The 26,789-nt window shown below is 40.2% G+C and overlaps 1 protein-coding gene across 12 annotated transcripts in view; it reads right to left on the minus strand.

Annotated features, from left to right (window-relative positions):
• Nucleotides 1-26,789, minus strand: part of DOCK9 (dedicator of cytokinesis 9) — a 235,561-nt gene that overhangs the window by 52,445 nt on the left and 156,327 nt on the right. For 7 of the 12 annotated variants that reach the window (XM_083168606.1, XM_083168604.1, XM_083168600.1 and 4 more), the window contains exons 24-38: nt 26,241-26,356; nt 25,903-25,972; nt 23,725-23,850; nt 23,523-23,594; nt 21,073-21,219; nt 20,728-20,811; nt 20,518-20,629; nt 18,679-18,857; nt 13,416-13,526; nt 13,199-13,322; nt 11,489-11,622; nt 9,979-10,093; nt 7,914-7,980; nt 6,348-6,395; nt 3,749-3,885 (exon numbers count right to left, since the gene is read on the minus strand). In XM_083168606.1, coding sequence (XP_083024732.1) covers nt 3,749-3,885; nt 6,348-6,395; nt 7,914-7,980; nt 9,979-10,093; nt 11,489-11,622; nt 13,199-13,322; nt 13,416-13,526; nt 18,679-18,857; nt 20,518-20,629; nt 20,728-20,811; nt 21,073-21,219; nt 23,523-23,594; nt 23,725-23,850; nt 25,903-25,972; nt 26,241-26,356 — 1,642 coding nt within the window. Of the gene's footprint in view, nt 1-3,242; nt 3,287-3,748; nt 3,886-4,599; nt 4,638-6,347; nt 6,396-7,913; nt 7,981-9,978; nt 10,094-11,488; nt 11,623-13,198; nt 13,323-13,415; nt 13,527-18,678; nt 18,858-20,517; nt 20,630-20,727; nt 20,812-21,072; nt 21,220-23,522; nt 23,595-23,724; nt 23,851-25,902; nt 25,973-26,240; nt 26,357-26,789 lie in introns of all 12 variants that reach the window. The other 5 variants (XM_083168608.1, XM_083168605.1, XM_083168610.1 and 2 more) reach the window with 3 other exon arrangements.

The raw sequence follows: 26,789 nt of genomic DNA on the forward strand, positions 1-26,789 counted from the left end.
TAGGTGCACCAACAAAAGACACTCTTTTCTTTCCTGATAATTATATTACAAAGTGAGATCCCTTCACTAGCGCACCAAATAGATGTAGTAAAACGTCCCTGCTTGCTTTAGGGAGGTCACAAGAGCAGATAATGCTCACAGCTTCTGGATAATCACAAGTTTTTTCCAATATGCGGGTTTCTCGTGTGAATTCCACCATGAAATAGGAAAAATTTTGTGAAGGGTTAACACTTTGTAATATATCCTGTTTGACTATTGGGAGTGCAGAGGAACACTTCAGAGCACCCATCCTAGCTGCGCATTAAGTTAATACCCAATCTCTTTTTATAAGTGCACATTTTCAAGGTCTCCTCACAGAATCACAAGTGAAATAATTAGCTCCACCTGTGGATCTTTTAAAATGTGTCAGTTCATAATGGGAACACCTGTGCACCTGCCGGAATGACCTGGAAATGTGAACTGTTGGGGGGCACTTGAGGACCGAGGCTGGAAACCACTGATACATAGTAATGTTAGACTTGCAGATTTTCTCTGACTGGCTTACTTGAATAGTAAAGCTTTTACACTGCAGTCATTTACAGTCAACGAAGATAAGGAGGGTGTTTTCAGATCCGGATAGGACCCCATATGGAAGGGTGTATCTGGAAATGTCTCACTCTTGCACCAAAATCTTCAGTAATACTGTACATTCCGGTTACTGCAAGAGTTCCAAACTACGGACATTTTAATGTCCAGTACAGGTTACAGAAAAGAAAAATTCATTTGACAAGCATGCAAGAGCGAGCAGGAGTGTAAGCTGTGTACAGTGCAATATATTGCTGAGCATTATATTGCTCAGTGCCCAGAGATGGTCACTGATGAATAGGAGACTCTGCTGGGGGAGTCCCAGAGGGAAACAGCTGACCATTAGGTGGCTGAACAGGGGAGCTGTAGTACAAACAAATCGCTGGCAATATGGTTGCTCAGCGACCATATTGCCAGCAATATTGCACCGTGTGTACACAGCTTTAAAAAAAAGAGACGAATCTCTGAATTTCCACTACCTTTGTGATGGAATGTGCCTACAAGGTCATCCCCATAGATCACTTCCACTTGGTGCTCTATCAAGAAATGTTATTTTCAAGGCTGTCCCTGACATGGGGAGAAAACTCTTTAGGAGATGAATCCTCTTACAGTATGTCCATATAGCCAAAATTCTTATCATGCCTTCAGTGCGCTGAAACGGAAACTTAGTGAACCAATGTGCATGCATGTACCCTACAACATGTCGTTTCCTTCTGTCATTCGAAATGTTGAAATCAAGGGAACATATATGCTCTGTAGAAATTGAGCGGCATCAATCACTGATTCTTTATGCCCTATTCCTGACACTTTGCTTAGGTAGGAGGCTAAGGTGAAGAACAGGGACACACAAGACTGAGATGAATATAATAGCTTACATATATCCATAAGTAGCTATTACAATTTATTAACAGGTCTACCAGTGTATTATGTACCTATACAAATATTAATATATCATTCCTTTTGCATAGGTTTAAAAAAAAAATGGCAAAAAATCCTAGCACCCGCTGACCTTTCCATTTACCTGTTAAAACATCAAACATTAGAACACAAACTATCAGAGCAAATCACATGTGCAGCAATATTTTATTTGCTTTCGGCATGTAAAAAAAAAAATACATCCAACTAAAGTAGTGTAAAAACCAACAATATAGAGTAATTTAATTTAACTTAATTAACCATCCTGCTTCAGAAGACCAAGTCATTCTAGAGTCTGATAAAAACACACAAGAAAGGGATTTGTACTTTTATTTTTGAAAGAGAGTGCAGTGACTTATACGGAGTTCAGCAGAATCCCCCAATATGGAGGCGTGTGAAAGTCACAACATTTCCTCCAGAGAGTGTGGCCTTTCGTACTTTAGGTACAGGAGCAGATGTTTAGAGCATGACTGCTTTTTTGAGTGTTGCTTTTGCAATGGTGAGCGATGTTTTTATGAGCATGTGCAACCACTTGGTGGGAGCGGCCTCGGCAAATTGACTATTCGCCATCCACTTGCACACAGCACTGCGGGGGGTTAGGTCATGGAGCGGCGGCAAGCGGTTGCACCCTTAAGAACACCCAGCATTTCATGGGCGTTCCCAATGGTAATTTGGTGATGACGTGGGTGCAGGGGGTGGGCAGCTGAAGTCAGCAGATGTCAGATGCCCGCCCGCTTCCCGCACAGGGCACCCACATTCCTCAGACACCAAAGTGGCGACCATCGAATGATTTCCTCCCCGCACAAAAGCTGCAAATGGATATTTATGCGACAAATCCAATTGCATGCGTGCGAGGGAACACCCTGTGTAAATTGGGGGGCAGCCTTGCAGGCAGCGAATGGTGGACTCGCAAGGCTGTGAAATTTGCAGCCTTTCGAGCCAACCAGTAAAAGGTCCTATGTGTGCAGCTATTGGCCAAACTCACCAATAAGATCTGGCCTTTCCACCAGAAGCTTCTATCTAATCTGGCCAGCTATGCGTGTCTCAAAAATGGTCATAAATACAGCCGTTTAAGAATCAGGAATATTAGTCAGATCTGAAGGTTGTGCAGATTTGAACATAATGGCCCAGGGTAGCCCTCAATAAGGCACTTCTGATAATGTTAATGCCCAATGTTTAAAAGTGCAATGCTTTTACCTCAAAACATGGCTAGAAAGAATTGCCCTTTCGAATTTGGGCCATAAACACAAGCAGACGTTTCCAGAACATTTGTACATAAACCCTGTGTGCTGCTTAACTACCCCACATTTGCCTCATGTACTGCTAAAAAAATTCCACTTCTGCCCAATGTACAGCTGAGCAATGCCATATCTGGGTATTGCTGAACAATTCTATTCCTGCCCCACTTACTGGTAAACAATCCCAACTATGCATTATATATACGAAAATGCTTACATTATTAAGGCTCATGAACTGGACTGCCCATGCCTGCAAGACTGGAATACCTTTTTAGATAAATTATTCAAATGGCTCTGACCGTTCAATATTTTGTTACATAATGTTAGTAGCAAGCAAGCGCAACATCTGTCTACTACTAAGCAATCAGGAGTTTATTGAAACATTAACAGTATACTGTGCTTGGGGTTATGTACAATGGTCAGTACGGCTAAAGAAACAAAGGAAGCAAAGCAGGGCAAATATAGATACTTTTGGCTGAATGTAATGCAGATTTCTAGGCCAATTTCAACCTGATCGAATCTTACCATTGTCTACAGCTATTCCAAGTATACTTGATATCTTTCTCACACTGAAAACACAGAAAAAGTCAATTCATTATTGAATGCTTTTTCATACACAGTGCATTGTGGACAGCATACTCTCACCAACGACCAGGTTTGCTACGTCGTGGTACCGGGAAGATAATGTGAGCAACACATGTCAGTGTCAGGACTTTGCGGTCACTTATCCGGCAGCTGCTACACAGTGGCCTAAACACAGCCTGCTACTGTATTTGGTATTTAAGGATTTGTTCAAAGCAGGGAACTCTCTCAACTGCTGTTTAAGCACAATGCTGACACAATCCTGTGGCTCACATTATCATCTGGTATTTCAAAGAGATCCTGTTCAGGGAAGGAAAAATAGGAATTAAAACCCAGCCTGTGAAAACTCTTCTATGTTCCAGGTGTAGTGTGGAGAGGCTGTGATACCGGCCAGAGCGGAGGTGGTACAGGAAGAGACAACTGACTGCTAGGAACATCACAGAACTTACTGTGGTTAAAAGTGAGAGAGTTATCCAGGCTGCTGAGCTGTTGCAATCTGGCATGCATCATCCCTGTTCTGTTACGGGAAACAGGTAATGTCTGAGACTTTCGGTCATGAACTATAGGTCCCAACCCCTCCTGGTTCCTGCAAGATGAGTGGAAATGGGACAGAGGCACCAGTTAGAAGTGTCCCCACTGCGGAGATGTGGGGAAGTTAGTAAAGCAGAAAAGGCAAAAAAAAAAAAACAACTACTAATACAAATCTGGGTTTTCTAACACTGCAAAAATATATTTGCACCTATAAAAAAGAGACATGCTACATACACTGCATTAAAAATGCAAAGAGTTGGGTAATGTTTACTACATACAAAGTCACTATGGGGGATATTCAATCTCCCGCCGCTATTCCCAACGGAGGAAATAGCAGCGGGGCCCTATTCAATGCAGTCTTCCCTGACAGCACTGAACAGGGATCTCGGCAGAACATGCCCAACTTCACAAGCAGTCGGGCATGTTCTGCCAAGAACAGCCGGGAATTAATGAGCTCCTGGCCGCAACTCCACAATTTCCGGCCGCTGATCGTGGCCACACCCCCTTCTCGGCAGTCGGCAGGCAGGACATTGAATCCCACCTGCCAAATCTATGTAGAGTCAGCCGAGAACGGGACAGGGTCACGGCTATTGGGACAGCCGACTGTCGTGACCCTGCATTGAACATCCTCCGATATCTAAAAAGCTCCTACATCAGTCTAAATTCCAGTAATGTCATTAGTTAATCTGTTGATTGAGGGTTAATCAGCAATGCCATACACACAAACATGCAATTGAGGGAGGGCAGCAAGGCAGCGTGATAGTCTTACCCAGGCAGGAAGGGAGAAGAGCCATATACTTTGTTATACTTGCCAGCAATCAAGTGAGGAAAACAGAAAGTGAGCTGTGTTAGCAATCAGTTTAGGCTGGCTTCCTAAGGTGTACCACCACCAGGGCTGAAATGTGTGGACCAGTGCAAGACGTACTGTACATACATGTGTCTGTGAATCTGATTATGTATGTTATCATGTGAGATACCCAGGACATGCACTGAACACCATTTACCATGCTTATATTATGTTAACATAAATACAGACTATTAGTTTAAACCACATTGGGCAGTCAGTGTAAGTATACAATCTGTATTATGCCTGTGTCCTTAGGTGCAGACATAATGGTTAATTTGAGGAATATAGGGAGACTTTAGTGATACTAAACCATAGTAATCGTACTGCAACATACATTTAAACACTATATCGAAGATCATTAACATTCTAACAAAACGAAGACCTCACAAGTTAAATAAACATGTACACTACTAGTATGTATGTTGTTGTAATATAACTTTTGAGTATTATCATACTGCGCGTGAGGATGTGACTGGTGTCCGTTCTCTGTACTGTACATAAATGTTCAAAATGTTATTGAGCACAGTGTTAATAAGCTGTACTATTCATACAAGGATTGTTCCATTAGTTACCATGTATGTATAAAAAGTTCTAAAATGCCCATTTGAAAGTGTCTCTTGCACACAATAGTACCTGTTAACTTTGGATGATAAAAAAACATATTGGGTCTGATTCAGAGACGTATGCAAATGCATTCATATAGCTGTAAATGTGTACACAGCAGTTGTGCTAAAATATGCTATCCATTGGTTGTGTACAAATATGTAATATCTGTGGCAAATCAATTATCGCAGTTTTAAAAAGCCCTATGGTCGCACAGCATGCGCGCAGGAAGAAAGACACTGAAGACATTGCAAATGCATATGGAATCGCAGTCCCAAACAACCCAAAACGGTAGTAATGTGCATGAATTTTTGCCACTGCTCCCTATCATCTCCACTAAATGGTCCCAGACTCATACGAGTAAATGCTTTCTGTGACCATCGTCACAACCCCATTGCAGAAATTTGCAGTGCGACTAAACCTGTCCATACACTTAAACATTTATTGTCCAATCTTGCTGGTTGGAACAAAAATCCAGTAATTTATGGGAGCAAATGACAGTTGACCATTTGCTTCGAAATGCTGGAAAACTAACAAAAAAACGGTCATTCGGAAATTACAAGATTTTGTTCCAAACAGCCAGATCGGAAATCTTTAGGTGTATGGCTAGCTTTAGTTGCAGACTACCAATAACTGCGAAAAAGTGGTTTGTGTACATCTCTGAATCAGGGCCATTGCCCTTACTTCTGGCAATGGTTATTCATTAGTCAGAATCAGCAAATCGAGGATTCTCAAATGTTGGAGTTCCACACATAGGTACCAATAGAATAGGGATTTGCCCCGATAGTTATGCAAGGGCTCCATTAGACATTGAGCACAAAGCATTGTACCTCAGATTTCAAGGTTCTGACTGGAAAAAAAGATCTGTGTGGGTCTAGGAGATTAAGGCTCATTGTCTGGACTGTATGATCATCATATAAATTTTTGAGGATAATACACAAACAACTGAGCCGGACACAAAATAGTGTGAGATTTATGGCAAAGAAGGTCCTTTTATTTTTTACATACTTTTTCAAATAAAAAAAATGAAAACATGAAAGTGAACACAGCTGAATGTCACACTATACCTGGCAATGTATCGCTTGCCCATATACTGGAACTGATGCAGGCACACTCTGCAGAAATTGAGACAAATGTTACACACAAAGGTCACTAAATGCTCAAAATGGGAAGAAGAAAAACCCCAAAGACAAGACACACAAGACCAATACTATACACTTTACATACATAGACAGGGTGTAAAAGGGGCCATTAACTGTCCATCTTTGTGAATGGCAACCGACGCAGCTGACCTTTCATACTGCTATGATGCTGTAGTATATTATGGAATGTCATTCTGATTTACTATAAACTGGACAAAGGCCAGTATTCAATGCTCCTGATGCACCGTTTTTTTTGGGCGAATCGGGCTGTTTTCACTCCTTGTGGTGAATCTTTTTCACTGAAAATGTGATTCACCCTATTCAATGTTCACTGTTCCCTGAAAGCGAACAGTGAATGCCGGCCAGTTCTCCGTTTCATGCTCGCTGCAATTCACTGGTGTATTTCAATGGGATTCGCCGAGAGTGTATTCAATGCTAGGATGGCAAATTGCTTTCTCCCTGATTTTTGCCATGATTCACTGTTTTGCATCTGACATCTTTTTAAGGTGAACTGGAAAGTGATCTTTTAAAAATAAAGTTTTGTTTTTTTTTTGGTGTAAAAAAAATAAAAAATAAAAAAAAAGAATTTTTTTCTGTGAAGGGGCATACTATTTTTACTCATGAGCTTGAAGCACATTAATATATATTCAATTTATTTTCTACATATTTTTTTTTTTACACATTCGCCAGCAGGGGGCCGGGAGCCGCTCATTAGATATTCATATATTCACTTCACTTTGGTCCCGGCTTATTACGTGCAGGACCAGTGAAGCGGCTCCCTACCACTGTCCCCTGCCAGCTCTCCAGGGGGGCAGCTTCCCACAAATTCTGGGGCAGGCAGGGAGGCTTACACCTCCCTGCCTGCCTCTGTCCCCCGGCTCCCTGTGGCATTTGCTGCAGGGGTTAAAATTTGCCGTCAGGGGCAGCGAGCCCCTGGGGCATTGAATAGAGTGATAGGGAGGGCTGGCAGCAAATGCTGCAGCACTCTGGAACCCTGCGAATGTGCAGCGAATCCTAAACAGGATTCGCTGCACATGGAGAAAAAAAACCAGTAAATACTCCCCACAGTCTTTGCACCCTTTCTTAATCCAGCTAGTTACATAGCAATAATATGCGCCCATTTCATTAAAAGATAAGGAAAGTATAAACCGTTATTAAAGTAGGTCTTATAATATCATGGCTAGTGCACAGAAGCAATATTAAATGTATGCAAATGAACTATTATAGCAACTATAATTACACATCCACTGCAACAATAAATATATATGCTGAACCTACTTAAAATGAATTGGAAACGTTTATTATTTTTGTAATTACAAACATAATTTACTGTCTGAATTACTGGAAATAGATGGGCTCGTTTGGATTAATGCTCTCTACTAAATGCATCCTCTAATTCATTTAGAAACAATAAAAAAAAAAAAACAAGAGTCAGTAGGACTTCATGTCTGATGAAACTGCAGAAAGATGAAATGAATTCAAAATACATACTCTGTGATTGTGAAGAAATCCATCAGCTCTAGTGTTGTAGCTTTATTCCAATAAGTAAACAGTGCATCTGAAGAACAAACCACGAAGGTGTTAATTACATTCCGTATAAATGCATAAGAGAGTACATAAAATAAATTCAAGACACAGAACAACAACTAAGGGGGGGTATTCAATCATGGGCAACGACTGTGGAGCTGGCCCGACAGCCGTGACCCTATCCCGGTTCCGATCTGCTTGACCGAGAACAAGCAGGCGGGATTCAATGTCCCGCCTATAGCGGGACGAGACGGGGCATGGCTGCGAGCTGCGGGAAGAGGTGACCAATAGGCCGGGAGCTTGTCAATTCCCGGTTGTTTTCAGCAGAACGAGCCCGACTGCTTGAGAAGTCAGGCTCGTTCTGCCGAGATACCCTGTTCAATGCTGTAGGGACCCTGTTCAATGCTGTAGGGGAAGACGGCATTGAATAGGGCCCCGCAGCCATCTCCCCCATTGGGAGATGGCTGCGGGTGATTGAATACCCCCCTCAATCTGAAAAACTTCACCATTCAGAAATTTTTTTTTAGATATACATACATACATACATACACACAGATGTAGTCATGCTTATCGTTGCTGGATCGCCAATGCTCGAATAGCCATGCTGGAATAACGAAGCTCAATGCGTTTCTATGAGCTGAGGGACCGAATTAGACACACGAGTTCTACGTAGTGATTGATTGGCATGGCAGGTAAATGAGGCGGCACTCAAATGTTTTTTTTTTTAAAGCGTGTAATCGGCAAAAACTAGGACCAACGTTTTGGGGTCTTAATCACCCCTTTATCAAGGTGCAATATATATATATATATATATATATATATATACACACACACACATAGCACTCACTGTGTGTGTGTGTGTGTGTGTGTGTGTGTGTGTGTGTGTGTGTGTGTGTATGTATGTATATATATATATATATATATATATATATATATATATATATATATATATATATATATATATATATACATATATATATACATATATATACACACATACACACACACACACCGTACAGAGATTGTATAAAAAGTAATGAGACCTATTTTTTTCTGATGCGACTGTACGTAGCAGCGCACATGCTCCAGGCGGGCTCGTGGAGGGAGAAGTCAGCTTCAAAACGCACTGAGTGTCAGTCGCCTATGAGCTTCTATGAGGTTTGTATCATGGTTTTAGTGAACCCCTGTCCCTAGGATGAGTTGAAGCTTAAAAATACAACTTTCTATCGAACAGCGCTATGCCATTAAATTCTGTGTGGGACTCGGAAAATGAGCTATGGAGACATTGGCCATGATCCAGAAAGTGCATTGCCGCCAATTGGAAGCTGCATCATGACAATGCACTAAGCCACATCGCTTTGTAGTCAACGACTACCTGACCCGGAACAGCAACACAATGCTTCCCCAGTCCCGATCTGGCCCCGGCTGGCTTTTTCCTGTTCTCCCTAGTGAAGACAGCCCTCATAGGACTCCACCACAGAACCATAGCAGAGGTCAAAGCAGCTGCAACACGCTGCTTGAAGGACAATCCTAGAAAAGGACTTCCAGGGCGCCAAGTGTGGACAACTCGTTGGCAGAAGTGTCGATGCACAAGGGTCTTATTTTTAAGAATGTTAATTGCTTGTAGCGATATCTTCAATAAATATTTTTTTCTTGAATTTGGTCTCATTACATTTTATACAAACCCTGCATATTATATTTTTTTTATTTAACTAAAAACCAATGGGCCTAATTCAGACTCGACCACTAATGTGAGAATTCGCAATGGACTGTGAGAAGACCCCACCCAGACATAAACAGTAACAATCCCTTGCAAAATTGCGAGAAATTTTCGATTTTGACTATATAGTACAGATTCGTGTCTTGCCAACACAGTCTACTTTTCAATTCAATTACGATGACGCAGTGCCATGCATTGGGACCGTGTCTGAAAACCGTTCTGTCTATTTGATTTACATTCGATTTTGACTCGATTCAGAATCGCAGTGTGTGTATGAGGCAATAGATAGAGCGGATAAGTTGTACTTACCATCTGACATGCTTTTCAAAATATGAAGGAAGCACATGAGTAAACTTTTAATTTCGGCTTGATCCAGTTTGTCACAGCGTACTAATGGGTTTCCTAAAGAGCCACCATGCTGATTCTGAAGCGATTAAAAAGAAGAAACAATATAAATAGGTCTAATTTATTTCCGGAGACAGAAGCAGTATATAAAAGAACAGCACTGCAAACACACAGATTTGACAGTCCTAAAAAGCACTCAGTCATTAAGAGAAAGCAAGCAAGGCTATGAAGTAAGGCAAAGTTTCTCATCATGTCAGATTATTCCACTGAGGACAATTTGCTGAGGATGAGAGTCAGACTTAACAAATCAGAATCACTAGAACATGTGTGCACACACTATAACAAGCTTTCAGATACTGTATGTATAGTTGAAGTTTGATTAAGCACTGCATACACTGCAAAACAAGTTAAAACTGAGCATCAGATCACAACCAACCATTGCATTATGGGAAACCTCCTATATTTAACTATGTGTAATTTACATAGATGCATCTGATGCTGCTACCCCAGAATTCAGGCCAAGTACTTAGATCTGTGCTTAGGATGGATAAATTGCAGGAGCAGGAAGATGGACGTTCCTACCACTGGTTTAGAATGCAAGGTCTTTATTTAGGCATTCTTATATTGTATGCATCTTTACTTTGGCTAGGGGTAAGGAAGCAGGTGTGAATAGATGCCCAACCGCATTAAACAAATTTCTTCTCTCATTACTGGTAAAACACAGCAAAGCAAAGGTGCAGGCTATACCGCTAGATCATGGGAGAGAATATAAGAGGCCTGGGGTTAATAGGGGGAATTAAACGAAAGCTTAATCTGATGCAAATGTTTGTAAAAACTAAAAACATTACAAACAAATATATGCTGGGTTTAGAAAGGAAGCAACAGGTAATAAAATAATACTTCTGTTATCTGAGAAGAGACTTCAGCATGCACAACACTCTCTGACAGTACAGGCACTGTCAGTAGAGAGAAATCCATAGTATAACGGTTTCTCTTAGCAGCCTGTATGCTGTCTTCTTCCTTCCCACTACAGCGCATGGCGTGTGCCGAATGCCTCCGGATAAGTCTGTCCTTCTGCACCATGAACGCATGTCAAAGTCAAGGACGAAATGTTATAATACTAAACTACAAATGAAAATCTTACTGAACGTTGCACTACAATTCTAAAAGAACAATGTCAGTTTATACAGACAGATTACAATCCAGACCTGTGAATAACACAATCCCTTACAGCTCTCCAGAGAGATCTGTCATAGTGCTTTTAGAATGGATGACACCGTGACACACAGCCAACTCCATTAACAGAGAACCTGGCTGGCTGCCACATGGTGAAATTATCAGAGAAAATAGAAGGTGAAGCCGCAAACAAGAACAAATGCATTAATGGCAATAATGAATGGGTCTGTGCAATAGTGACAATGACGGGTGGTCGACTACTATGCCAAAGGAAATTACCCAAACCATAAAGCTATACCTTGTCTAAAGAACTGCTTTTGTCACTGTTCCTCTCTGGAAGACTGTTCCCTGAATCAGTGCTGATGAGAGATCCTCTGGAGTCTGCATTTCGCACACTGTTTATGTTGGGAGTAGATGAGGTATGTGGGGACGCTAAGGAAAAAAACAAACATGTCAACTAACTCCATTTATACATAAAGCTAAATAAGACCTGCTCATGCATGTGCTTATTAATAGGTTGCATAAAACAGGTTGGATTATTTGCAGACACTTACAGCTTTCATTGCGTAGACTCAACAAAAAGAGTAAACTAGTAACTGTACCAGGACCCACTTAACTTACCAGTGTGATTTGATGAAATCTGAGAACCTGGAGGAAACGCTGGGAAACACAAACTGCCCACCTTGGTCAGGAACTCATGACCTCAGTGCTGTGAGGCAGCAATGCTAACCACTCAGCTACTTTATAGGCCACAGTGGACACATTACATGAGCTTTTTCCTAATCACAAGGGGTATTCCAGAGGTTGTACACTGCGTCCCAACATTTTTACCTTAAAAAAAAGCTTTTCCCTACCTTTCCACCTGCTCAGGGTACAAATAAAACACGAACTTGAATATACATGGTAGCAGGTAGAATCTGCATCAAAGCCCATAGCTCTTGCTGGGGTCACATACAATACATTGGGCGGTATTCAATGTGAATACCTGCGAGGTGCAGCGAATCCTTTTTTGGATTCGCTGCACATTCGCCACGTTCCGGAGCCGGCGGGCTCCGGTATTCAACGAGTCAGGGGCAGCGAGCCCCTGACTGGCGAATATGAGCTCCTGCGGCGATTGCCGCAGGGAGCCTGAGGACGGTGCCAGGCAGAGAGATGGTAGTCTCTCTGCCTAGCCCAGACCTTTGTGGGGGGTTAGGTGGGCTCCCCGGGTGCCAGGCAGCACAGGCTGCCCCCCCGGGGGTGCCAGCAGGGGAGCGTATATTCACTACACACGATCGTAATGATCGTGCAGTGAATATATGAATATGTAATGAGCGTCTCGGCTCCGGCGCCCCCTGCTTACAGCACATGAATAAAAATAGCATGCCCCTCCTCTAAATAAAATTCCTGATTTTTTGACACCAAATGTAAAAAACAAAACACTTTATTTTAAAAGTTCACATTCCACTTCGCCATAAAAAGATAGCGATTGCTACTCGGTGAATCATGGCGAAAAAAACCTTGAAATGTATTCGCCATGTGGTCATTGAATAGGGTGATTCACCGGTTTAGTCAGAAATTCACCTTACAGCACAAATTCGCCATAAAAACCTGGCGAATCAGGCTCATTGAATACCGCCCATTGTATTGTATACGAACCTGCCCCCCAGCAGCTGCCGGGTGAGTTGGCAGGGTATTGCATGTAACGTACCACATGCAATTGCTCAACCCAGTAGATGAAGGCTTTTAGAGAGAGTTGCACAGGATCTGGTGGCTCATTCAAGTCAGGCATCCCGTGCTGCCATGAATACACTGGCTGTACGTGACATTTCTATTTTCAGCCAAATTATTTGTGAATAATTCACCCGAACTTTGAACTTGGAAAATGACTTCTATTAAACAACAGATGTAAAAGGCCCTTCATAGCGGCACTTGACATATGGGAACTTCTCACAGTGCCCTAACAGAGGAGGCCAGTGGGCACTGAGTACATATGGTTCATCCATTGTTCTCATTACAGCCTACTCACCTGTGCCAGAAATAACACCAAAAAGATCTTTGTGGAGACTATTGTCCAATGTACTGCCTGGCTTCTGAGGTGTGACTAATGCATTTCCAGTAGGCACATTGACTAGAGCATCATCTTTTGTATTCTTGAAAGAAACAAAAAGAAAAAAAAATATTTTGTAAATCTCACAGTAGAAAAGGGTAATGTGAAGACGACATACTGATTTAGTATTACTCACGTTATTAGTGACAGGGAAGGGAGAGGTTTCCTTCACATTAACTCGCTGTACATTTTCAATCAAAAGTCCAAACAGCGGCAGGTAAAGTGTGGCGATTCTTGCTTGCTGACTCTGGAATAAGAGAATAACCCTGATACTATGGAATCCAACACATAGCTTATCAAACACCAGGCATTTGTATCTTATTTTTGTATGTATACCATTTATACAGGTACACCACCGATTTTCCAGCATCATTGGTTCCAGTGCCATGCCGGATTATAGATTTTGCCAGATTATAGATTTTGCCGGATTAACGAAGGATTTCTAGTTTTGACTAATTTTGCACCTTCAGTACATTTCTAAAGCAATAAATAGTTAAATATATTCTACAGCATAATATTAATGAATGAATAAACACAGTAGTGTATGCAAAACTGTTTATTACTGTGTACTACGTGCTGTATAATCAAAACAAGTATCAGGTATATTTTTAACAAACATTATCAGTAAGTGCAGTATATCAGCTCCACTGCTGCCTGCAGTGTCCTTGGAAGCTGTTCCCAGTGGCACTTGTTTATGCTGTGTCTTCCGCCCATGTGCGGTACTTGCTGGAACCTTGGATGCCATATCAGCCCAACTGCTGCCTGCTGTGTCACCTGCTGTCCTTGGAAGCTGTACCCAGTGGCACTGGCCCATGCTGTGTGTTCCGCCAATATGCGGCACTTGATTTGACCTCAGACACCATGATGCTTCCTGTGTCACCTGCAGTGTCCACAGAAGCTGTACTCACTGACACTTGCGCCATTTGCGTGTTACGCCCATGCGCAGAAAGTGTTCCGGATTTAAAGAGTTCATCAACCTCTTTTAATCCGAACAATTTACAATTTTGCTTTGTCCGGATTAAAAGAGGTCCCTAAACTCCTTTAATCCGGACAAATCAAAATTGTCCGGATTAAAAGAGGTTCCGGACAAACGGTTGCCGGAAAATCGGTGGTGTACCTGTATTAATATGTGATTATTAAAAGTTAAGTTTTAAATTAATAACATTTTTCTTGATACACAATATTTTTCCATCACACTAAGGTTCTATAAATCTGTATTGGTCCCAAGAGTGCCCCCACATGAGTCTTCTTTTTCTCCGGTTTGAATATATTTATCTCTGACTCTGGGGAGCACCTCCAGCCTTTAAATTATTAAATCGAGATCTCCCATCGATAAATCAGTACAAGATCTGGATAGTACCTAAATACATACTCCATCCTTAAATTGATGTGATTAAAAACCATCATGATAGAGAAACCAGTGCGGGATCCAAACACCAGGGAACAAGAATTATTTATTTACCGGACAGAGTAAAGTATGCCTTTTACTTGGAGAAAGGGAAATACTAAGACTATGCATGTACACAGCACTCAGGGGCATAACTAAATAACTTTACTGCGTTTCTTCCATTCAGGAAAAAAACAACAGCTGTTGTATAAATAATTGAAAGGTCGACGGCACTATGTATACGAAAGTGATGGACTCCCCCCTCACAAGCAAAATGGTGTGCTCCTGCAGCAGACACGTGTTCATGGAGGTATAAAACTTGTCAGGTCAGGTGGACATGTTTAGCTTTGGTGATTGCCAGGAGAACATCTAAAGCCAGAGTGTACAGTAGCTTCAGTAAAGCATAGAGGTGGTGGTGTTATGCTGTGGGGCTGTTTCAGCTGGTTTCACAGAAAACATGGTAACCCAGATGGAATGGCCAGCTCAAAGTCCAGAACTTAAGCCCACTAAGAACCTCTAGGATGAATTGGAGTGAGGTTCTAGGCCAGTGGTAGCCAACCCTAGCCCTCGAGAGCTACCAACAGTTCACATTTTCCAGACAACCTAGCTGCTGCACAGCTGCACTCATTAATCACTGACACATTTTAAAAGATCCACAGATGGAGCTAATTAGCTCACTTGTGATTCTGTGAGGAGACCTGCAAAACATGCACTGTTGGTAGCTCTCGAGGACTAGGGTTGGCTACCCCAGTTCTAGGCTGACTTGACCTTCTTCAGTGTCACAGTTGTTCACTGCACTTAAGGAGAAATGGCAAATTATACCTCCTGCTGCTGTTCAGGAACTTGGTAGGTATTATTATCATGTAGCCGTACAGTGGACAAATATATGGCCCAGACTAAGTGCTGTTCTCATACAATATAAAGGGACTTCCGATATCAGAGAAGACATGCTTTTGGCAAAATATGAATGACCTTCTATTATGTTACTTTTTAAAATCTTATTACTAATGCCATTTGTTGTGCTGGGGGTTATTACCCCTTCCCTTTCAGCACCTGAGGGGCATTACTCGTTTCGATAGCTCTCACACTGCTTTTTTGTGTCTATGAACTTGTGTAAAGTTGTGTATATAGTTAAAATCTTTTGTCAGGATAAGTACAACAAATAAACAGAACATACCTATCTAGTCACCAGGTGCTGTACAATCACCTTGTGCAGTCGGACTTTCAGAATGAGGCATGCTATAATCACCTGCGACGCGCAAACTGGGGGTGCAAGCACCAGCTAGAGCATTTCCCTGCAACATAAACACTATGCTATCACCACCTAAACATTGCATGAGCCGTAGTGGACCAAGGAAGTAAGCATGTGGCATACATGAATCAGGACCAAGCTGAAAGATATCAGCGCTCTAAAGCCCACTATACACAAACTATTGCCATGATTCAATACCTGCACTGCTAGGTCACTTTTCAGTGGGTAAATCGCATGTATATTCCACCAGATCTGTATGGATTCAGCCACTTGTGTGCAATGTTATAAGGCAATTGTCCAGTCATGCATTGCTGGCCACCATTGTATGGTTGCTTTCAGAATCGGTGCTCATATACCCTTGAACAACCACTCAGTATTATAGGTAGATTACATTTTGATGTATGGTTTTTGGATGGCCCATTTGGATCTACACAAACACCTGCCAAACACACTCCTGGCAGCCTGCCAGTTTTGGCTGTTTACAGTGTTTTGACTGTATACGGATATCCTTGAGCTTGGTCCTAATTCATGTATCCTGCATACTTACCTCCTTGGTCCACCACAGCTCATCTTATGTTTAGATGGTGATGGCAGTTTGTGTTTATGTATTGTTGTTGCCGGGCAAAGCTCTAGCCGGTGCATTCATCCCTGCTTGTGTGTGTCGAGACTCGCAAGTGATGACATCATGCCTAGTTCTGGAGGCCTGACTGCACGAGGTGATTGTACAGCACTTGGTGACTGGTGGGTGATATCGGGTCTACTTCTCTATTATTGAGTAGCAGGACTCAACTCTGTAAAGTTACTGTGTTTTTTTGGTCATCTAAACAAAATAAAACGGAGGCAAATGAATCCAAAATCATTGTGTGTTCTCCCACAATACCATAAACAGATACACACATAAATGGGCATTATAATTTTCTTAAACAATATCAAAGTAAATTTATTTACGGTGAGAAAAGCTATTAAACACTAGTGACAATTTTTTAAAACTTATTCTACCCTTCAAAGAGTACACAAACAATAAACCCTTATTTTCTTTGTTAATACTTGTGGCCTTAATATGTGCCTCCTTAATTGTTGGAATTCTGCAATGTGGAGAAGTGCTCAGCCATCTGCCTACTGTGCTTTCTGACAGATTCCCCATAAAAATGTATACAAGCCAGGAAACATGACACAACACTTCATCCAGATATTCATGCTAGACTGGAACGCACAAATAATTTTTAAAGGAAATGGGAAGCCGACCAACAATACAAATTATTCTGCTGAATCACGTATTACCAGATGTCTGTACATAGCTGGGTTAGTATAAAATCAGATTTTCCAAACACACACCTAGATATACTAGATAAACTGATTGTCATGGCATAAAGGTATAATCAATCAGATTTTAGAACATTCGCCAATATGGGCTTTTAGATTCTAGTGGCTGGGGTCAAAACAGACACCTATACAGTGGCATGCTCGACAATGAAAAAGAACAAATGGTCAGAACATGTGTCAACGGTCAAAATATTGACAGGGTCATATCTTAGACATGATCAAAAGATAGACAATCAATATTTAGACTGCTTGATATACCGACATGGTTAAATGGTTGATTGTAGAATTGTCCTCATTTATAATATATGTAGATTACAAAATGTAAGCGTTTAAACACAGACATGCCATAATGTTTACAAGTATAGAATTTTGCCAGCTGGTGTGGGCATTCACACCATTTGTAAGTAATTACCAATAGCCTAACTTTAAACATACATTGATGTATACACATAAACATCAATGCATATCATTTAGTCAAGTTGACTTAAAATAGGTTCTGCCTTTTCCACAATGATCTTGTTCATCAATCAATACATATTTAAGAAGTGTGCTCCCATATATACATACAGACAGTGTCATAACAAACCGCCACAAACTTTTTGGCAAGAGGGAGCAAAATTTATAGTTACGCCACTGCATACAGATGTGTCCTCTACCATTTTTGCTGCAGTCATTCTAAACAGTCCTTCTAGTCGCGCCTAGTCATGGGCATATTTTGTACATTTCTTCCAGCATTGCGATGTGACTAAGACACACAGAGGGACTACGGTAGGTGGTATATATATATATATATATATATATATATATATATATATATATATATAGTGACTAACTACAGCTGTTTTCAGCCAAATGTTTTTATTTTAAACACTGGTAGTTTTTTTTATGCTGTTACTTTAGATACATTGTTACGTCTTAAAAAAAGACTATTATAAATGAATCCCTCTTGTATTATTCCACATTCTTGTTGCTTGTGGTCTTCATCGGAGTAAGCTGAACCAATGCAGTAAATTAACACACAGCTAAGTTATAGGGAGGTGATAAATCTGCCTTGTATTAAGCAGAATGAAGAATCAGTTCGAAAAATGCAAATAAGCCATCAGTGATGATGAAGGTAGGATTAAAATTTACTAGACACGCTTACAGTGTACATAATTCACTATATTATTCTTAAGCGAAAAAAAAACTAGAGATACATTTTCCTTTTTTAGACAGTTAAGAAGGTATCCAATTACCTGCGGTCAATGACCATGGGTAATTGGTTCACCAGGGGCTAAACAACAACCCAGGTGCCAGCGACAGTGTCTTCCAATACCCGTATTTATCAGATTTTACGCTTCAATGTTTGTAATGTTTGTGTAAAAGTTTATAGCAACACAACTATTCTGCAGTTTTGATTAGGTAGGAGGTAGGATATCAATGTCAGATTTGACGTACCCTAGAAGAATATCGGTCATCGAAGGAATGCTTGATCATCAAGCTCTTCAGCACACTGATGGCGATCTGCCTTGTATCTCTAAACTCCTGCAGTGCATTCCCCACCTCCCTGAGGAGGAGGCCTACCAAGAAATGGTTCTTGCAGAACTCATCTGTCAGAGTGTAGTCAAGCTGTAGGTCTGAAATAACAAACAGAGATAAGAGGCTAATATATAAAACATTGGGGCAGATGTATTAAGCCTTAACAAGAGATAAATGCAAGGGTGATAAAGAGATAAACGTCCAGCCAATCAGCTCCTTACTGACTTTTTTGAAACACAGGCTGTAACATGGCAGTTAGCAGGTGATTGGCTGGGCGTTTATCTCTCCTTATCACCCTTGCATTTATCTCTTGTTAAGGCTTAATACATCTGCCCCAATATTACAGTGCTACCAACTGTAGCTAAAAAGCAGATTACGTATACGAACAGACCTACACACTCATTAGTAATACAGCGAACATGATCAAAATCACACACAAGTAACATAATATAAAGCTCATCTGCTCCTGCTGGGAACCAGTTAGTTTCTAACTAACATTTTAACTTTATGCTTATTTCCATTAATATCTTAAAGTTATTATTGCAGTACAATAATAAAAGCAATGTTATAGCATACAGTTACACCTTATTGAGAAACAACTGGAAGACACACACACACACACACACACACACAGCACACCCTGCACCTACCTAAAGTACAATCTAATGAGTCCACTGTTGGTGATAGAAAGGCTAATTGATAGGAAGAAAACAAACAAACAAACAAAAAACAAAACAAAAAGGAAAATCAAGGAAATAATGGCAAAATGAAAGCTTTACTTAGAAAGATCTGAGTATGCTACTCTAAATAGAAAATCCCATATGTATATACAAATAAGATTTAGTCACATTCAATTATACCACTTAATTGTAAAATCCCTGATGCACATTTAAATGAACGCACTAAAACCTTGGCAAAGGTACTACTCTGTTGTAGTTTGTCATTATGTGAAGCCTCCTGGTACAAGCACTGAGGGTATTGGTAAGCAAATACATGAATAAAACTGCTGAGGACCCTACAACTCTATTGAATGATTATTTCGCTAAATAAGCTTTGGCTGTTACTACAGAGACGTGTGGAATTCAGATGGTAATGGCCCTTTGGACACCTGTTACACGTGGGCTGACATTTTGAATTTAATGGCTGTAGAGACACATCATGTCCAATACTGCGCAACATACACTATTAAATAGTATTATTTTGGCAGGCTTCTTACATACAGCTCTCCAGAGATATGTTCCCTTAACCAGTAAGAATTCATTCACTACTGCCAACACGACCAAAGACACAGCTAAATGTTAAAAACATGCTCTCTGCAATTAATTTAGTCTTACAGTACGTGTATTACTGCACACATATTTTCCTTTATATCTTGTGATAACCATGGCAAACAGTCCTGCTGCATCAGTAGCAATTGGAAATGTCGTCCAGGACTTATTGAATCATGGACGTTGTCGGACTTGCTGCAAAGTCGAATCTGCATGGTCAGAAACTACCGTTTCATTGTTGCATTGGAATCCGTTTTGACCAAAAAAAGACGTGGATTCACCGATCCACGTATTTTTTGACTTTGGTAATGTCTCTGACAGCCAGGAAAAACATTGGATGGGTCGATTGTTACCTTGATCTGCCGGAAATATTGTCCTGGTTTAAATACCCCCAATTTGCAAGGGTGTCAATTTTTAGTGGCCAGGAATGCAGTTCATAGCTGCAAAGCATTGCCTGCAGTCACGCAAGATGTTCAGCAGTAACAAATACCTTGATATCTTTGGATCCTGCCCTTTCCAAAGGGCATTGGCAAGTTCAATGGGATGTAGTGCTCATGATTGCAGACAACTCTTAGAAACTCAAACTTGAACTCAAACAATGTCTGGAAAAAAACATAACAAATCATAAGCACAGCTGTTGTGAAATATCCACAGACAATATGCTTATACTGTAGCTCCTAGGCAAAGAATGCACTTTTACCTTTGGATCTCCTGGTGCAAAGAAACTCATGTAGTTGTTAATTTGCTTAAAAACAAAACCCCGATCCATGAATGTGAAGCACCTCTGTAAAACATATCCAACAATAATGAATGATGAATGATTTTTATGTGAACATATACTTTGTACACTACAAGGTAGCTATAGATCATTGGTTATTATGCAATAGCAACTGGAATAAGATGAAGTACAGCAAATCATCATTGAGAAATTCCATTTTGTTACATATTTTGATAGATTACTAAAAATATTTTGTATAATAATACATTTTAATATGTGAGAGAGTCTTTAAAATAAACCAGGGCACATTTTGATAAGTCTTGTTACCTTTATGAAGAAGGCAAGGCTGTGATTGGCATTTCTGGAAGCTTCTGGATTGTCCTTGTATTTCTGTGTGATGTGCGGCATAAGCATGTTAACCAAGGTTTCCACAGCATGGTGGAAAGAAGCAGGGAATCTTTGGTTTCTAAGTAGCTAGAGATACAAAAATTAAATTGTGTCAGTAACTCTGGTAGTGTCAGTCATCATTTTGATTCAAAAACATAGGCAACTGCGCAATAAACATGGACAGATTTTAAATAATTATCCTTTGATACATCGTGGGGTTCTAAATCTTGAAATCTCTTCGAATTCTACAGTATATACATGAACATTCTGCCTGATTACTTGGGAGGAGAGTAGCAATCTTTTAAAAAAACAAAGCAGCGCTACTAATCATTTACGGTTTGTCCATCCTTGTTAACGAGCTTCTATTTCCGATTTACACTAGCTACAAGTTCAAACACATTCTTATATTAAGGTCACTGCAAAATAACTAGTTACAATAGGAGTAGTTTTATGGAAGCAAAAAAAACTAAATCTGATGAAAACTAAAGTAAATTTCAAGTTCTAAAACCTTTACTTTTGGTTTTGATTGTGTAATTTATGACCCTTTCAGACCGCACTTTTTACCCGTTATTTTGCCGTTTTTTTACCGTTTTAAAACGGTCATTTGTGCAGTCTGAAAGGTGCAGAGTGAATTTACCGGTTCTATTGAACTGGTATTTCTAAACGGTAATAAATCAGGGTACTACCCGTTTTAGACCCGTTTTTTTTCATCCACTGTTTTCTATGGGTTAAAACGGGTTTAGTGTTGTGAAAGAACAAAAAGTGCGTTTTAATATACCGTTTAAGGACATAAACTGCACTGAAATACAGTTTAAAGACATGCGGTGTGAAAGGGGTTTTAGCTGGCAGACCCGTTTTTAGAACCGTTTTAAAACATCTGGTCAGAGCCAGTTATGCGGCCTGAAAGCAGCATTAAAGTTGTGATGTAAACTATCAGCAAAAAAAATCTATTAACACCTGGCATCTAATCCTATGTATTCTGGAACTTTTCTTTTTTCCTCTAGAAAGGTTTAAAGAGTGAAAAAACCTGAACAACAGGATGACTATTTGGAAACGGAAATCTGCTGGCAGGGTATTATTATGTGGTGACAAACCATCTAATTTTCACCTTAATTGTGGCTTCCTAGTTTTTATATATACTTACAACCAGATCCCAGAGGAACCATTGTGTGGTGTTATGATTAGTCCTCGCCAATGAGAAAAAAAAGCCCCAACCACTAACCAGCATTAACAGTATGCTGTGATATATTATCATAGCTTACCCAGTTTTATTTCAATATACAGCCTAAGGATCAAGGAAATAGAATTTAAACCTATCCTATATTAAACACATACATGATGAGGTGCTGATTTATAAAAGTTTAATTGAGCAGTTTTAGATGTAACACAGGGGCCTTATAACAAGATTCCTTGGAAATTATAAAGAAGCAAAAAATTAGCTTACAATAAAGTGATCCAAAATTTTGAATCGAGAGATAAAAAAACGGAATTCCAGAAATGAAATTAGAAAAACAGACAAAGAGAGAGTAACAGAAAAGTGGAGAGAATAGTAAGAAAGTAAATGGACAGAAAAGAGTGAAAGAAAGAAAGATGGGGGGTGACCTCCAACCAGGATAGCACAAGAAAGGGGATAAAAACAATTGTTAGATAGGAACGGTAAAAAAGAGGGGAAATGTTAAGATTGATAGGTTTTCAGAGGTCAACCAAGGGGACCAGGTTTAAGTAAGCGTTTTGAAGGAATTACGGCAGTCATACATTCCGCTTTATAAACTTACCAAATATGGGACATAATCGCTTGCAAGGGGGATAGGGAAGGACTTTTTCCAGTCAGCAGCAATTTGACATGTCATAGCAGATATTCTATGACAGAATAGTTTATTCTGGTGGCGAGTAAGAGTGGGAATATTTAAGGCATGGGTCTTCAAACTGTGGCCCTCCAGATGTTGTGAAACTACAAGTTCCAACATGCATTGCCACATTTTTTCCTATAAGAGCATGCCCAAACTGTCAGGGCATGCTGGGACATGTAGTTCCACAACATCTGGAGGGCCACATTTTGAAGACCCATGAGTTAAGGGAAGCAATATTTATTTGGGACCAGAGGGGATAATGACATCAAAGAGGCTCGAGAGTTAGGCAATAACTTCTTCCCAAGTGTTGGTAATTTTTTGGACAGGGCAACCAGATCTGAATAAATGTACCCTCTGCCGCACACTTAAAAATATATTTGACTAAAGTTTGTAGTCAGCAGCTCATTCAGAACTGTGTGTTAAACACACAATACTGAATAGACTTGTCAGAGGCATGGTGTGTCCACAAATACACCTTCCTATCACCGTTACAGCAGAGACAATAGAACACCTGTTGGGAAGAATGGATTATATACATACCTTCACTTTTGAATTCTCAACCAGATGCTGGGCCATTGACTTAATCAAGACTTCAAAGAAAAACCAAGAATACTGTGAAAAGAACACAATTATTAATATATGCATAATTATGTGCGCACACACATACACATATATAGCAAATTGTGACAACAAACTATTTGAATCTTTAATGAATAAGGAAAGACGTCCAGCTGAGCTGTACCTTGAGAAGCTTGTTGCTAGTTAGAAAGTCAGCGGAAGGTTTGAGGATAGCAGTCATGGATTTGCCCAGCTCTTCATGTACAGTCTTGTACTCTGATGTCACGTATGGCTCTGCCTTGTACACATACTAACAAAGAATAAAATGTATGAACAATGAAACACCATTCAGCAACATTAGAGGAAAATGTTTTCACAAAAAAAGCAAAGATGGGAACTTCAACTATCCCTCCAAGTTGTCACATACACAATGTATAATACTGTATACATTCCACAGACACAATTGCTAGGAAGCTCATTGATGTAGCTGCTGGGACCCGGGGTTCTGTCATGCTGAGGTGTGTAGGGGGTTGTGTGAACCAGTGACTACTTTAGAGATGGGGCTGCAGCACAGCCCAAAATTAAAATAGGGGAGCCACACCCACTGCCATATATCACTGAATAGTACTCACTGGCAGTTGGTGGGGCTCCCCTATTTTAATTTTGCACGGTGCTGCAGCTCCACCCCTGGAGTCATTAATGGAGAGTACCATCTAGTGGCCGCTGGTGCACCATAAAGGTGAGAAGCATCATTATGCTTTCATTATATAGGATGTAGCTTCTGGTGTCTATAGAGTAATCTAACAAATAAGCAAGGCATAGAAAAGCAGCACATTTGCAATAGGTTGAGTTGTTTAGTTCGGACTTGGTAAAAAAAAGACACAATTCCCTTTTACTGCTCTGCAGCAGAGGAACACAGAGTGTTCAAAGTTGCACCTGTCACCTCCATCTATATTAGACAGCTGAAGTAACTCAGTCCCATGTTAGGAATGAACTGACAGAAAGAATAAGTAATCAGAAAGTTATTCTTAAAGCAACGTGTCAGGGCCCATATCCTGCCCTAATATACCAACACTCTAAAATGAATATCACATGGGTGCAGATAAACATAGTATCAAGTATGAATCTAGAGACCACTCAGTGTACAACATACGTCTGATCGAAAAAACAATCTGCAATTGGTAGAACAGCTTATAAGCCTTTTCAAATAACTTAAACAAGTAATAAGGGCTGATTCATTCACTATACACATGTAAAAACATAACCTCTGCATTAGGACAATGGAATATATTATAATATAATAACATCAGTCAGTATTCCATGTAGAGGAATTAGATTGCCAAGATGATTTTGCCCTAAGGAAGAACAGACTATATAGATAATAAATAGATTCATGTTATTGTCCTCTCAGTAACTCAATAACCCTCAATCTCTGCGCTGTAGTGTTTAATTATAGGAGTAATGGCGTCACAAGGGGGTGCGTGTCATCACAGGTTGAAGAGTGAGACCAAGATGCTGACTCCTCCTCAGTGAGATCAGTCGGTGCTGAATTGTAACTTCTCATACAGCAACTGGCTCCTGTTGCAGTGTAGGAGCAGACACTGCACATCAAAAAGTCTTTGGGGGCAGCTCGCATCTCCAGGACCCCCAAAGTGACAAAAAAGGTGGTTCGGGCAGCAATGCCTTGCCCCCTTTAATGGTGCACAGACGGGAGACTCCCACACCAGGTGTCAAATTAGGTAAGGGTGCTAAAATATAGCTACTATACATACTATGGGATTTTTTCCATTTAAAATGTGCATTTACCTCAGTTTGCAGTTATTACTAGGGTTTACAGTCCTGACTGATAACTGGGATGTGTGAATGGGAGGACCAATGACAAGCCACAAACTAGAAATAGCATTGTGTGGCTAGCCCTTCCATGTGCACTCACATCTTTCAACATTTAAAATTGGTTAGCCTAATGGATTTGATGGAATTTGAGCCCTTGGAAATCAGCAGCATTTAAAAGCTTCTAATGTTCTGACCTGTGGTGGATACACTTTAGTAAATATATCTTTCCTAAGTGGCTCTTTCCAGAAGCTAGATATCACTAAAAAGAGCTAAAATAAGTAAAGGCCATGTAGAATAGAGTATATGTGAAGAATACCAATAGTTTATAACAAAGACCAACAATCAAGGGCATAGCTACCATAGCTGCATGGGGTGTAGCTGCTATGGAGCCCAGAACTGTGAGGGGGCCATCTTTCATGTAAAAAATACATGCGTTCTATACATTTTTCACTATTGTGAAAAATAGTTACAAACTACCTGTGGGGCCTAAAATATCTAGTTCTACCCCTGTTAACAATATATAATGTACCTTAACATATGATCTCAGGAAGCTTTCCAAACCCTCTTCATGGCACTGAGAAACAACATGGATAATGACCCTAGAAAATATAAGCAGGGTTAGAGCTAGTGATATAAATATATAATAACCACCGGGAATAAGGCTACTTTTTTCTGGTTATCAGTAAGTACATCTAACAAAAACAACAACAAAAAGTTTACTGTTTGAACAACTAAAAAAAGTGTATTTTAAATACACATACAGTACATTTAATAAATAGTATTGAAGTCATATTTAGGATTGCATGAAAAGAGATATTTAAAAAAAAAAAAAATTGTCCACAAAATATACACAAATCTCATATGTACCGGGTCACATTGACTGCCACTTCCTCCTGTGTAGCCCTCGTGAGGACTCTGAACATTTGGTTGAGTATGGTGGGCAGAAAGGCAATCATCACATGTCCTTCCATCGCATGGAGACTCTGTGAGGAAACATGGAAATCCAGGTTTCAGTGACAACATATCAGATACAGTTATATAAAAATGTACTAGTAGTGCATAATACATATATGATCCTGTATATTCATCCATTCAGAGGTTATTCATTCATTATTGTCATAGGTCTGCCAAAGAATGTTCTATATCACAAATCAGACATCAACTAATGAATGAAGCTTATGTTAAATGAAACTAATGTTGCCGTTAGAACGTCAGATGTGTAACTACAGTCTGTATATGTATGGAGTTGCTATGGGCCTCTGCAATGGGAGCAGAACCAGTTTCTGAGGATTTTATCTCCAATATTAAATAACATTGTGTAAAAAAAAATGCTAAACTATACGAAGTCTGTCATTAGGTCGATAGACAGGACATTGACATAGACTACTAGGTGTTAACAGATCGTGTGTTATTGAC

Source organism: Crinia signifera, chromosome 2 (genome assembly GCF_055691185.1).
Source record: "Crinia signifera chromosome 2, ASM5569118v1, whole genome shotgun sequence".
In the NCBI taxonomy this organism is placed as follows: Eukaryota; Metazoa; Chordata; class Amphibia; order Anura; family Myobatrachidae; genus Crinia; species Crinia signifera.